The sequence below is a fragment of the Chiloscyllium punctatum genome, chromosome 25, assembly GCF_047496795.1.
Source record: "Chiloscyllium punctatum isolate Juve2018m chromosome 25, sChiPun1.3, whole genome shotgun sequence".
Classification (NCBI taxonomy): Eukaryota; Metazoa; Chordata; class Chondrichthyes; order Orectolobiformes; family Hemiscylliidae; genus Chiloscyllium; species Chiloscyllium punctatum.
Genome location: NC_092763.1, coordinates 34,899,404 through 34,914,799, shown reverse-complemented (window position 1 = coordinate 34,914,799; position 15,396 = coordinate 34,899,404). Strand labels below are relative to the sequence as shown.

Sequence of the window (15,396 nt, the reverse complement as noted above, 5' to 3'; positions counted from 1 at the left end):
TAGAATTCCCTTCGATACCATTTCACAGTTTAGCTGTTTTAAAATAGTGAGCATAGTTGACATTGGCAGCAAATTAATGGAGAAAATATCAGGGTCAACAGTGGATAACTCGTAATAAGCTGTCAGTAAATTCAGTAGCTTCCAATCCATTTTGTCTACTATTGAACAAAACTAAATCCTTGAGCACCCCAATTATGAAATTTGCAGTAATTAGCTGTCAGCAAAAAGAGTAATTGCATGCAAATGGAAACAATAGGATATATACGATTATCAAAAGACACTGATATTCAGTTTTTTCAGACAAATGATAAAAAATGGAAAACTCAGTGAAGTCTGTGGACCAATTAGCCTAAAACTACTTCAGGCTCTAAGATGTTGAATTTGCTGCAGCAATATTACAGAATTCACTTAGACACAATGTGTTCGTCACCACAACTCCTAACAATGGAATTCATCGGCATTCGCATGGTGCATGTATGAGGAGAAATGCTAAAAACATAGCATCAAAATATAAATGCTGAAGTCTCACTAGTCAAATTAATTAGACACAGTCACCTATTTTAATATTGTTTTAGAAGTCAACACAGATATGTTCTGGTGTTTATGGCTGAAATACAATAATGAGAAAATCGAAGGGAATTGAGTTGTCTTTTGAATTAAAATCTATTTTCTGTATGTCATGATTGTCCTTTATATTTGATGGTGCTGGGAATTAATTTATCCAAGTTAGCAACCAAGTGAACTAACTGTTACAGTTTAGGTTGTCCGTGTTATTTCAAATAAACAGTATGAGGGCACTTAGTCTATTGGCCAGTAAAAGGGTTCCAGCAGTGCTTGAGGACATCAGTATTGATCTACAGACTACTGTTAGTTCACATTTAAATCATGAAAAAAAAAGATAAAATGTTAGTGTGAAATGAATTCTGTTTGAACTGTTTTTTGGTGTACTATTTCATTAGTACCATCTCGATTTTAATTTGACTTTGCAAAATTACTTTGTCACCGAACTAAAAATGTTATTTTTTCCTTTGACAGATGTTAAGAAAGCTAAACCATAAAATAAGGTTGAATTGCCAATTTATTTCAGATATTATCCAACTAAGTTGGGAAAGCTATCCGAAGCTGCTTTGGAAAATTGTGCTATACAATATAAATAACGACATAAGAGTTTTAAATAATTCTGAGTAAAAGAGTGATCAATAGCCAAAAGGGAAACTTGCAATCTTCACACAATTTCAAACACTTGATAAAAATTCAAATCTAACACAAAGTTTATTAATTGTTTTCTTTAACGTGGCTTCATGAAATAAAATTATAACAAAATCAGTAAGTTAATAAAGCTTCAAAAAAGTTTAAAATATAACCCATTTTCTAAAGTACACTACCATCTGCAATGGTGGCTACAATAATTAATTTTGAACATGCTTCACTGCATGGGCAAATGCTTGAGAACTTGTATCTTTGAAAAGCTCATAACATTAATAACAATGCCAATTGCTTTATAATTAAGTAACACTTAAGATGTTGACTTTAGCACAGTGGCAAAAGAAAAAACAATTAATTGGAATTTAAATTAATTTGAACACTGGTTACTTTACAGATTATGTAACTTCTTAATTGCAATTGTCTGGAACAGTTACTTAAAGTAAATGTTGCAATTTTTAAAAATAAAGGTAATAATTCAAAGGACAAAATAATACAAAATGTGTCAAAATTAAGCATTTAGATTTACATTTTTCAACCTGAAATTAGTGAGATGGGGAGTATGAAGAACGTTTATGTTTCACGTGTTCAGACTGGCCAGTTCCTTACTCCTTCTACAAGGAGTTGTTTGGTTGGATGGCTTGTCTACAGTGCAGAGATGCCAACAGTCTGTTACCGTAAATTCCGCTTTCTCAGCCTCACCTCTTGCCTGAAGCATGATGTAAAGCGTAAAGGTAAAGTCACTATAGTCTTACCAAACCATAGGGCTGCTGTTTCATGGGAGAGTGAAGACTGGTAGTTTAACCTGAGTCACCAGGCTTCAAGCAAGGAAAGGTTAGGAAGGAGAGTGCTTCTATAAACCTCAGCCAAAATTGAACCTATACTGTTGGCATAACTCTACAACACAAACCAGCCACCTGAGCTAACTGACCCCCATGAGGCATTCTATTGTTAGGTTAAACTCACCATCAGTCACCACTCTCTAATAAAAGAGCAGCCTATGATCCTCTGGGAACAATGACCACTTTAACTCTCCTGTAATCATCTATTGTCGACACGATGCTCGAAACAACGTGGTTAGCTGCTAATTCTTTGTCAAATTTTTATCAAAGGTTATGAACTACTTAAAATGGGTAATGCTCGAAAGGCAAGGTTATTTACATTAGTAATGCAACAGATGTACAGCACTACAAATAGAAAATGAGCAAAGGAGTAGAGTAGGCCATTTAATCTTCTTACGTGCGCTACCATTCTGTAACATAATTGATCATGAACTTCATTGCCATTTCTCCTCACTATCCCGACATAGATAAGGCCATAATGTTACAATATGGTGTTAGCCATTTAAGATTGAACTGGAAAGAAATTTCTTCACCCAGAGTGTGGTGAGCTTGTGGAATTCACTGCCATGGAAAGTGGTTGATGCCATAATATTGAAGGCTTTCATGCTTTTAACTTGGCCTCAAATAGGCTCTGTATAAATTAATCTTTACTGTAAGTGTCATATATCAGTAACGTGAAAATTATTGGTTACTTTGAGATATTTATATTTTCTTTCCTAAAATAGTCTCTCTAATTCCTACTCCAGGTCTGACTGTACTTCACCAATTCTCCTTCAAATTTGTTATTACGTTGTTATTATTTTCTAAATCACTTTCGTAGGATTGCCTGTTCAGCTTATAGTTTTTAAAATGATTGCTCACCGATGCTTTAGGTCCTTGGTGAACAAAAAAGTTAACTAAGAGATGTCATTTAACCTGGGGTCTCAGCTGATGGGACATGTTGAGAAAGAGTCCTCATGGTAACCTTAGCTGAAGTGGGAATTGAAGCCATGTTTCTGGTATCATTGCATAACAAACCAACCATCCACCTGACTAAGCTAATAGGGATTAGTTAGCACAATTGGCTGAATGATTAGTTTGGGTTGCAGAATAACGCCAACAGGTTTAATTCCTGCACTGAGTTTACAGTTAAGAAAGTGTATAAGGTGTGAGCAATGTAGGGGAAGAGTTAAGTTTAGGGTTGCTTGACAAAGGCTCAGCTAGCATGACTTTGACCAGATAAGAACTTGCAGTAAACAACGAAGTGCTGGAGATAAGGGTAGTGGTTTAATGAGGCGAAGAACATCTATTGTGTAATGCCAGATGGCTTAATCTTTACTGTTGATGCTTGCTGATTATAACAGTCACCCAATCAATAGAGATATTGCATTATTTGGGTGCTGCCCCCTGTAAGTGACTAGATAATTCCTTAAGAATCTGCTGTTCAAGAGAAGACAGAGAACTCATGTCTTTGTGTACATGACTAATGGCTCTCTCTCCAGGGCTCGGAAAAAAGATGAAGGTAGAGCTATACTGTGTCTGAGTGTTTGCTTCAATTGATACAGAAATGGGACAACAATATGAAGGTCCTATCTTCTCAACTTTGCCCCTCGCTTGAGACATGGTGACCCTCAGGTTAAACCACCACCTGTGTGTGTCTCTCATGAGCAAGCGGTTCTATGGTCCTCTGGGACTGTGGCGACTTTCCCTTTTTAATGAATGTCTCAAATCACTTACTCTTTGCATATTCAATCACAAATTTTTGTCATCACTTCTAATTCTGTTTCTCTTAAGGCTGTTAGATATTCTGGTGTTGCTTGATCAATCCCTGGTGTTTGCCTGTCCTCATCAATTTCAAACATTCTTAATCCCTGACATCAATGTTTTGTCTGTTGTTTACCTGTAAATCTTATGAACCATTTTGATTGGGAACATTGAACAATACTGAACACTTCAGTATTGTGTCTGTCCATTTGCTACTGCATCCCTTTCAAATAATGCTTCCACTTGGTCTTTTGTATATCTAATAATCTTTTATTATCCCTAACTTGGATTTCACCTTTTGATGCATAAATCCCATTTTTAAGAACTTTTTCCCAGCCTAATACATGGAATCCATGCAGGTGTCCCTATTGAGACCACGACTATTCACTTCATACATTTACAATCTGGATGAATAAACTGAAGGCATTGTTGCTAAGTTTGCAGATGACATAAAAATAGGTATTGGAATCAGAATTGGCTTTATTGTTACATGTACTCCAATGAGTATAATGAAAAATTTACAAATTGCACCATCTTAGATGCAAAGTTACCTTGGTACAGATTCTTAGGTACAAATTTTTAAGAGGGGTAAAAAAAGAAAATGAAGTAGTAAAAAATTCAGATTAACTGTCCTTCCAACCCCGTCCATGCCAGCACCTAGCCTCTCGTCCACACCAGGCATTAGCACGAGGCTCTCTATGTGAGCAGACCACTTTGGAATGATCCCAAGGCTGGAAGTCCATACTGAGGCCATGCCGGGCCAAGAGATTGTCACATTGGGTCTGTGCTGAGGCCAAGAATCCAAGTCTAAGCTGAGGCAGTGTGTTCAGGTCATCAGCAAGATCAGGAGACCTTGCTAATGGCTAACATATACTGTCTAAGGCAACAATGAAGGAAAAGGCTTTTAGGTTTTTTTTAACATTTGTATAATGAAAAGGGAGTGGCTAGTTCTCCCCAGTTTGGGGTTTTATTTTGGTTTGGCTTTGGGTTTTAGCAAGCAGTTTGTTTGAAACTGCTGGGAGAAAAAGTTCCTTGGTTCAACAGATGTTCCAGGCTAAATTTCTCTCTCTAACACCTCTCCTGCAAGAACCTGGGTTTGAACTGACCTTTGTTGCCAATGCAGATTGTTACGACATCGGTAAACCCTCCTGCTTAATTTAAACCAGCAACACAAAAGATTTATCCCGTGCTGTAATCTGTGAAAGTTCGAGAGGCCAAGAACTATTTAAAGCAAAAATTAACAACTTTATTTCTTAAAGTATAACAGAGAATAGTTAACTAACAACTATTTACAACTTTCTCTAGCCTATCTTTTACTTTCCCCTTCTACAATACTAGTCTGATAAAACCCAGCTGTCGAATCTTCTCTTTATATCTTCCTCTGTCGTCTTTTCTTCTTCTTAGGGATTTCTGTTTCGCAGTCACTGATCGAGGTACTTTTTAGGAGAGCTATTCTCCAGGCAGTCTGCACATGTTGGTTGCTTAGCAGTTCTCCCTCAACTATTCAATTTTTCCTGGTCTTATACCCCCAAAGCATCTGATTGTGTCACTGGCTTTTAATATTGTCAATATACTAAATTCAAATTTGATTGGAGTTTGGTATTTTTAGGGTATAATTTAAACTGATTGGCCTAATTCAATTTTGTCTTTGTCTTCAGGCAACCAGCTACACTAGCTGTTGGACTAAAAGGTTACGCTATATCTTGTTCAGAACACTTGGTGCGGTCAGGTAGTTCTGCTAGCTTTTTACTCTCTTAAAGGTACATTACCATTTTTACTCCTTCATAACAGAATGTTGCAGGAAATTGGAACAGCATCATTAAGTTGCGATAGAGTTAGCTGGATTTTCACAGATTCTCTTTTGTTCATGTTTCATTCAGTCGTCTGTAAATAAATTCTCTTCTGTTTAAATCTGAGTGGTTTGACCAGCTGCATCACTCCTGGAATATCCACCTTACATCTACCTAAACAACTAAAGTTAGGGTCTGGGCTACCTTCTTAAAATGTTTTGAGGGGGTCTGGCCTGGTCCATAACATCAGGTTAGGAGTGAGCCACCAAAAATACCAGCAAAAATTGAAACAAAAATACTAGCTAGCCTAACAGAAATAATAACACAATCTAAGTAAATTTTGACCTGTTATATAGTACTGTATAGTGCAAATCATCAGAATCTTAAAATTATTGCTCTCGATTGGCATCTGTACCTGCTGGCTACACGACATTGTAGCCAGTCTTCTGATCCCATCTGATGGTAACATTGCGCAAGTCAGATCCCAGAATGAAATCTGTCTTGATAGATCAAGGGCTAAATCTTAATTTCTTCCACTAAATGTCAATTTTGTCAAGTTTTCCAGAGGGATTCACATCATGATGCAAGGGGGGCGTCTATCACCTAATTTTACAACACCCGTCTGATTTATTACCTACTCCATCCTTTGGTGCCCCTCTCACACATTCTAGTGTCATCATACCATGTGTTATTTCCAAAACAAGTCCCCACTTCCTGGATATCCTAGAATTGACCAATATCCATGGTGCAGCACCATCTTTAAAAGGATATCGTGCACCCAGATAAGAGGTGTCAGTCTGGAGCTGCCCTGTATGGTTCCTGACATTGACCCTGGATATGGCAGACAATGGAAAATTGGTGCCTCTCTTTGTGGGGAGTGACGCAGAGATGCTGCTGATGGGGATGGGGTGTTGCAGTGGCAGGGTGTCCTTTTCTCCCAGGCCAAAAGGGGACATCATTCAGCTGGAGCTATGCCAACCTGGATCAGGGTTATCATCCAGACCAGTGCAGTCTCAACCATCTGAAGGAATGCACAGAATGTAGGAAGATCACTGGCCACCTCCACTCTGCCAGTGATAGTTCCACCATTTTCTCATTGATACCTCACACTCACTCTCTATCTCTGTCACTGTAACCACCAATTCTTGCAACATCATCTCTACTCACTTATTCACTAACATCTGACCCTGACTAACCCTGAATCTTTCCTGCACAGCCTACTCATCCTCTCAGGACATCCCCAAACATGCACCAAACATAACAGTGTGCTACCCACTTTGCTCTCCCTCGCTCACTACGTGCAGAGTTTCCTGACTCTGGCCACCCTGAGAAGCTGACTGACCATGTCCAAACTGCAGTTGGTTACCATAGTGATTAGTTAGATTCACATGAGTCTGCAGATATTCTTTAAAATCTAAATATACTTTTTTTTAAAATAAAGAGAGCGAAAGAAAGCTCTTAATACAAACAGCAACATGGCTTTGTGCATGGGAAATCATGTCTCACAAACTTGATTGATTTTTTTGAAAAAGTAACCAAGAGGGTTGATAAGGGTAGAGCGGTAGATGTGATCTATATGGACTTCAGTAAGGCGTTTGACAAGGTTCCCCATGGGAGACTGATTAGCAAGGTTAGATCTCACGGAATACAGGGAGAACTAGCCATGTGGATACAAAACTGGCTCAAAAGTAGAAGACAGAGGGTGTTGGTGGAGGGTTGTTTTTCAGACTGGAGGCCTGTGACCAGTGGAGTGCCACAAGGATCTGTGCTGGGTTCTCTACTTTTTGTCATTTATGTAAATGATTTGGATGTGAGCATAAGAGGTATAGTTAGTAAGTTTGCAGATGACACCAAAATTGGAGGTGTAGTGGACAGCGAAGAAGGTTACCTCTGATTACAACAGGATCTTGATTAGATGGGCCAATGGGCCGAGAAGTGGCAGATAGAGTTTAATTCAGATAAATGCGAGGTGCTGCATTTTGGGAAAGGAAATCTTAGCAGGACTTAGACACTTAATGGTAAGGTCCTAGGGAGTGTTGCTGAACCAAGAGACCTTCGAGTGCAGGTTCATAGCTCCTTGAAAGTGGAATCGCAAGTGGATAGAATAGTGAAGAAGCCGTTTGGTATGCTTTCTTTTATTGGTCAGAGTATTGAAGTTGGGAGGTCATATTGCGGCTGTACATGACATTGATTAAACCACTGCTGGAATATTGTGTGCAATTCTGGTCTCCTTCCTATCGGAAAGATGTTGTGAAACTTGAAAGGGTTCAGAAAAGATTTACAAGGATGTTGCCAGGCTTGGAGGATTTGAGCTATAGGGAGAGGTTGAACAGGTTGGGCTGTTTTCCCTGGAGCTGAAGGGTGACCTTATAGAGGTTTACAAAATTATGAGGGGCATGGATAGGATAAATAGACAAAGTCTTTTCCCTGGGGACGGGGAGTCCAGAACTAGAGGGCATAGGTTTAGGGTGAGAGGGGAAAGATATAGAAGAGACCTAAGGGGCAACTTTTTCACGCAAAGGGTGGTATGTGTATGGAATGAGCTGCCAGAGGAAATGGTGGAGGCTGGTACAATTGCAACATTTAAGAGGCATTTGGATGGGTATATGAATAGGAAGGGTTTGGAGGGATATGGGCCGGATGCTGGCAGGTGGGACTCGATTGGGTTGGGATATCTGGTCGGCATGGACGGGTTGGACCGAAGGGTCTGTTTCCATGCTGTACATCTCTATGATTTTATGACTGTATAACAAAGCTAAGTTTCAAACCGCTGCTTAACTTCGTCCTTTTTACTGTTAGTCAATTCCAGTGAAATGTCACCCTTATCTCAACTGTAAGTTTCTCAATCAATAGATTGCTTCCAGCTTCTTGTCCTCTGGCTGTAGTGCCAATTTAATTAAGGTTTTCCAAGTTTACTAGCACAAACATTTCACCGTACCTTTCATGAAGCTCTTCACAAGAAAGGGATAAACTGACTGATCATGTGATGTGGAGTCCAATCCTCCGCTCACTGTGACACCTAATGCCCAGGATGAGAATTGCATAACAGCAAACGGGAATTCGATTTATTTAAAAAAAGGTTGGCAATTCACAAATCATGTTCCAGATAAATCCTATTTAATAAATGTGCATTATAGGATAACTACCTGTATTGAGTGCAGTTTTAGGCGCCATATCTCAGAAGGGAATGTGCTGGCCTTAGAAGGGATCCAAAAGAGGTTTACAAGGGTGATCCTGGGGATGACAGGTTTGTCACACCAGGAACAGTTGATGAATCAGGGGCTACGCTGGATGGAGTTTGGGAGGGGGCAAGGGGTGGGTGGGGGGGGGGGGTGATTGAAACTTAAAATATGGAGTAACTTGGATTAAGTGGATGTGGAAAAGATGTCTGCAATAGAAGGAGGGGATCAGTCCCGAGGGCACAGCCTCAGAGTGAAGGGACAACCCTTTATGACTGAGCTAAGTGTCTGATTTTGGGAGCTAGTATTTGTAAGTGGTTGGTGTTGCTGTTGAAGGCCATTCTCTGCACCTTCTGCTGAATTTCTACCTCATACCCCCCCACCCCACCTCCATCCTATGTCCAAGTTTCTTTATAGTTATCATTTGTAATTGCGACAAACTTTAAATATGTAACCTGTTTTATTTATCTACATGTTGGAAAATTATTGTCCAGGTCCTTACATAAACATGGTTGAAAATTGTTGAAAGACCCCAACATGAGAAAGTGAGGCCATTTACAAGAATATTATTCATAAGAGTATGTATTTCTTCAAACAAATATCTTGTGTATTCTCCTCACTTAAGACAAACCCCTATGCCAATTCCTGCAACATGTACTATATTATTGGTTTCAGAATAATGTCGACAGTTAATTTTTAAATTGCAAGCATCATTATGATATGGATCCAAAACACTACAAACCAGGTTGCCTCGTCAACCTTATCTAAAACAAAGACCTTGATGGTGAGTCTTTATCTTTATCTTCTTGGTCCGAATTGGACTTAACAAATGGATCTAAAATTTCAAAGGCAATGTGCTAAGCCATGAGTACCACTACACATATTAAATTACTGTAGCTTTAGGAGGGTTCCTTTTAAAAAGATTTTTATGTCATGTACATTTTGAGGTCAATCTATTTGAATGCACCTTTGTTTGAGCCTCGTGGACCCTTTGCTCAATGAAGAAGTGACTCAATCAGATGTAAAGTTAAGGCATTATGTCTTAATATTAAGCCACAGGTTTTGTAGAGTGCACCCACTAATATTAAGTTTAATAGTGTTTAATAATAATAATAATAAAATTTACACTATAACTGTATTTATGTCCCATTCCCTGAAGGACTACCAAAAAACGTTTCAGATTAGGTTTCTTTTTTAAATACTCTTAGTAGGTACCAATACCAAATGGTTATGTACATCTCTGTGCCATTTAGCACGCACGCTTCTCGAAAGCCATTGTTTGATGTCAGTATTCATAGATTTAAAAATAAATTATGGAAGATTGTTCCATGTAATTTGGTAGATACAGGAATTGTTTTGAACATGGTTAAGCAGTGATGCTGTTTTGTGGAACTATTTCAGTGTTTGAATGGTTGAACACTGATACACGTGTACAGTTTTGGTTAGAAAATAAGTAGAAAGCCAATGTTCACAGGCAAAAGAGGACGAGAAACTAGATATAGTTATCTCATATGGGCAAGGTTTTATGAATCCGCTAACAAGTGGATCAAGAGTTAGATTGAAAAGGCCGGAACTGGTCCAAATGATTCAGTAATCCAAGTAAGGATCTGTTTCTTCTAAAATCTATATGAATGAAAGTTAGCAGTATTTTAAATAATGAATAATTCCCCTCTACATTGATGTTTCTCTTGAAGTTGACAGACTAAAACTTTGTAGTTTAGTGCCTTTAATTTGAACAATGTTCATCCCCCATCTCCCATTGCGTGTAGATTGGGAATGTGAAGCTGAAAGTTTGAATGTGAGTTGGAACAGAATCCTTAGCCAATCAAGTCAAGAGCTATTCTAACCCTATTCCAAATTGCAACAATTGAGTCTTTAGATATTTGAGGTGGCAGCTGGCATTGAAAAGATAAATTTGCAGATCTTTCACAGATCCACTTGCCCAAAGATCCAATTTGCCCCGTTGCTCCACTTAGTCATCCCTGCGAATTTTGTCCGTATGAACAGAAGCAATGGGATTCATTATTTTGTTCACAAAGCAATCAATCTTCACTGAGATAGCATACATTATTTCTGGCAAGTTTTGGAGACTTTCATGTTGCTTCAGCAAGGTTCAACATTAAACTGAAGTCAGTTCTGCTAATGTTTTTTTAAAACTGATCCCTCATAGTAGCGTGGAAGCGCTCCAGTTACAACCCTTGAGATTGGTTGGAGGAGCAAATATTTGAATGAGCTGAAAATTGACCCATGACTTCTGAAAATTGCAAAATTTGATTACAGACTTGATCTGACCTATTTTCTGGTTCCCTTGCTTGTGCTCTGTTCCAATCTTGGAATTTTTGACTCGAGTATATTTGTTGGAGTGTCGCTGAATGAGAATACTCCTTATTGAAAGAGGGACTCTTATTCAGTCAGTGTTAAGATGTCTTTCAGACTTTACCAGTTTTTCTACAAATGTTAGTTGATGTCATTAGCAGCAGTAAAAAGTGAGTAAAATGTGGAAGTTGTTATTGATGTAACTGAAATGTGTTTATGTTTACATGATTGTAATAACATAAATGAGAGAAATGATATTTCCAGGGAATAAAATTCTGTTGGACCTCATTGCTAATGCATTGAAGAAGCTTGATGAATTGAGGCCCAGTGATTGGAAATAGTTTGCATAAAGAAATGTTTTGTTTTTCTCTAATGCCTGCAGGCACTTAAGCCATCACTGGAATAAGCAATTAATTCAACAATATTTTGTTTAAGATAAAAGGGAAATGTCAGAAGACATGCTGCTTTTACTTGCTGTAAAACTTATGATCTATAGATTTATTTTACTGTTTTTCACTATGGTTCAATGATAATTTAAAACAAAAGGTCTTCAGAGAAGTATTAATCACCTTAGTTTATAGTCTGTTTACTCTTTTACTTTCTGTACTAATACGAATTCTGTTAAATGTGCATCAAAGGAGAGCACTTTAAGGACTTTTTAAAAACTCGTTCATAAGTTTGCTGGTAAGACTCAGTTATTATCCATCTGTAATTGTCCTTGTAGGTTAGTGATGAGCCATCTTAAACTACTGCTGCTAGTGGGCTTGGGGGAACTGATATTCCATGTGCCCATGGCCCTTACCACCTTGTTTGAAGAGATTAGGAAGTGACATTGAAGAATTTCTCTCTGCATCTTCTCCAGTGCAATCACATCCCTTCTATAATGTGGTTTCCTGAACTGTAGACAATATTCTAACTAAGGCTTCACTGACATTATATACAATTCTGATGTAAATTCTCTGTTCTTAAACTCTGTGCCTTGGCTAATAAAGGTACATATCTCATATGCTGCCTGAACCACTTTATCCATCAGTCTCTCTCACTTCAGGGACATGTGGACGTGCACACTCAGGTCCTTCTGATCCTCTGTGCTTTCCAGAGTCTTAACACTCATCAAGTACTTCCTTGACTTGTTTATTATGCTCAAATGGATCATTTAACACTTGGCCACATTGAATTCTGTATGCCACATTGAATTCTGTATGCCCATCTAACCACCCCATCTATATCCTCCTAAGACTATCCCTCACACTATTTACAATCCCAATAATTTTCATGTCGTCCTCAAACTTACTATTTAACCCTCCTACATTTCAATCCAAGTTATTTATTTTACCCAAAACAGCAAAGAATCCAACACTGGTCCTTGCAGGCTTCTAGTCACAAAAATGCCCCACGACCTTCACCCTCCTCTTCCTGCAACTCAGTCAATTCTGAATCCAATTCGCCAAACTTCCCTGGATCCTTGGCACTTTCCTTTGCTATCAGACTCAAAATATATGATCCATGTGTATATTTTTAAACTTTTTATCTTTTTGAATTTGACTCTTCTAATTTGTTTGAGTGTTGAGTTAGAATTTTTCTTTTCATATTTGAAAAATTGCTCATTGTTAGTTCAAGAAAGCCTAGTTAAAATTGACCTATTCTCTCTCTTTTTTTCATGCCTAAATTCACAACTATTTCATATCTCTTTTCCACTGTCACCACCAATAGCAACCCTTCTACCTGTTCCACTGGCCCTCTCCACCATCTGCTCCCTTGATGTTCCTCTACCTCTACCCAAAATCATCCAATACCTTTCAATTTTGAGGAAAAGTTATAACTGACTTGAAACATTAACTCTCTTTCACCCTTCATAGTTGCTACCACACCAACCAAGTTTTTCCAGTATTCTGTGTTTCTTTCAGCTTAAATTGGCTCATTTTAAAAACATGCATTCGGGGAGATAGGTGTCCACAAGGAAAGTTTTTAAACTAACCTTGTTGCAACCAAGCAAAGGTGTAGATCATGAAGAAGGAGTAACCAATTTATCCCACCTCAGCCAGGACCTTAACAGTTTCCCATCTGAATAATAACATATTGGGGAACCTCCTTGTATTATGGTTGTAACAAGTTTGCAGTCCCACATGAAGTTGTAAATAAACATGGTTCTTGCAACTGTGGACGTTTTCTTGGATTTTAAGAATAGTGATGAATTGAGAACATTGAAGAGTATTTGTAAAGTATCAAAGTTTTAACAGGACTGTTATATCTTAGAATTTCAAGAGAAAATAAAGGTTTCCTATAAAATTCTCTGTATGCTGTTTTCTTTGTTATGAAAAATAAATACGTTTTCAATCATTTAGCTTGAGGATAACATCCAATAGCTGAATGATGTAGCTCAGTTATACCTGTTTGATCATTAGTCAACAGATATCTCTTTGTCTACAGAGACTAATATTCTATCCTTATTCTTTGGCTTCCAAAGGATATAACCAGCTGTCCTTCGATCCTGCAAACAATGATGAACCGCTGCAGTTTAATGATTCAAATGAACCACTGGTGACAGAATGTTCTATCGTCCCCTCTAATGAACCAATCAAGAAAAGGAGACGGAATAATACATCTGCAGGTAACAGCAGAAATGCTCTCAGTTCCAGCTTAATCTGAAGTACAACAGAAAATGTACAGACCATCAAATTGTCGTGATGTACTATTATTGCATTAAAACTATGACAAAGATTCTATATGCTGGAAGAAAACAAGTTCACTTATATACCAGAATACATTCTCATAATTTGCAAATTTACTTTACAACCAAAGGATTACCTTCAAGCTGAAGTCATTGTTTAATAGCCAAGTGCAGCAGGTAATTTGTGCAGCAAGATGCCTGAAATAGTGGCCCAATGCCCACATAATCTGTTTTTCTTTTGGTTGAGATAGTAATGCTGGCCAGGACATCAAAAGATCTCCCATACTTGGAACAGTATCTGAATTGGCTGGCACAGCTTTGCTTTAACATGCTATTCAAAAGCAGGTAATAAGAGAATATATAATTTTATAATTTTCTTAATCTCTTCTCATTAAGTTAAACAATCACAGCATTTTATAAGAATATAATTAGGAAAGGCATGCATCTGATTGTAAAACTTTTGTATATGGTTTAAAAATGGATGACATCTGAAATTGATTTCAGCTATAATTAACCATCTGAATGTTCAATTTCTATCATACTTTAGTATGAATGATAATTGAGCACATAAGAATAAAAATACCTTTCTCAAACTGAAAACCTAAGTATTATAATTGTTGCAAATTATAATACACATCTTTGAGATTTTGGAGAAGATTTGTAGCTTAGGTTGTGGATCAGGTTATAAGTTAGCTCGCTGAGCTGGTAGACTTGTTCTCAGACATTTCGTCACCATGCTAGGTAACATCATCAGTGAGCCTACGGTGAAGTGCTGGTGTTCTGTCCCAGTTGTCATTTGTGTCTTGGTTTGTTGTGGTAGGTGATATCATTTCTGATTCTATTTCTGAGAAGTTGGTAAATGGGGTCCAAATCGATATGTTTGTTAATGGAGTTCTGGTTTCAATGCCAGGCCTCTAAGAATGCCCATGCATGTCTTTATCTGGCCTGTCCCTCTTCATCTGTGTGTTTGGATACCAGTGATAGTTGGTCATATCATTTAGTGGTTAGTTGGTGCTCATGTATCCTGATGTCTAGTTGGTCTGTCTGACCAATGTAATGTTTGTTGCAGTCATAGTCATAGAGATGTATAACTCATCCATGCCGACCAGCTATCCTCACCTAATCTAGTCCCATTTCCCTGCACTTAGCCCATATCCCTCAAAACCCTTCCTATTCATATACCCATCCAAATGTCTTTTAAATGTTCTAATTGTACCAGCCTCCACCAGTTCGTCTGGCAGCTCATTTCATACACGTACCACCCCCTGCGTGAAAATTTTGCCCCTTAGGTCTCTTTTATATCTTTCCCCTCTCACCCTAAATCTATGCCCTCTATTTCTGGACTCCCTCAACCCAGGCAAAAAAACCTTGTCTATTTACCCTATTCGCTCTCTTTACCCTATTCGCTCTCCTCATAATTTTATAAACCTCAGCTTCCAACACTCAAGGGAAAACAGCCCCAGCCTCTTCAGCCTTTCCCTAAAGCCCAAATCCTCCATACCTGGCAACATCCTTGTAAATCTTTTCTGAACCCTTTCAGAAGGATGTTGTGAAAGTTTAATAGGAAGTTGACCGGAATTGCACACAATATTCCAAGGCAGCCCAACCAATCTGCTGCACAGATGCAACGTGACCTCCCAACTCCCACACTT

General features: G+C 38.2%; 1 protein-coding gene across 9 annotated transcripts in view; it reads left to right on the top strand.

Moving 5' to 3' along the window:
- LOC140495845 (ecto-NOX disulfide-thiol exchanger 2-like) overlaps positions 1–15,396 on the top strand; it is a 227,290-nt gene that overhangs the window by 105,845 nt on the left and 106,049 nt on the right. For 7 of the 9 annotated variants that reach the window (XM_072595025.1, XM_072595018.1, XM_072595021.1 and 4 more), the window contains one exon: positions 13,541–13,684. The exons of 1 other annotated variant lie outside the window; for it this stretch is intronic. Coding sequence is in view for 6 of the 8 variants with exons in the window: in XM_072595018.1 (XP_072451119.1) it covers positions 13,541–13,684 (144 nt within the window). In the remaining 2 variants the exon portion in view is untranslated. Of the gene's footprint in view, positions 1–5,528; positions 5,549–13,540; positions 13,685–15,396 lie in introns of those variants that run through there. One more of the 9 variants, XM_072595026.1, reaches the window with a different exon arrangement.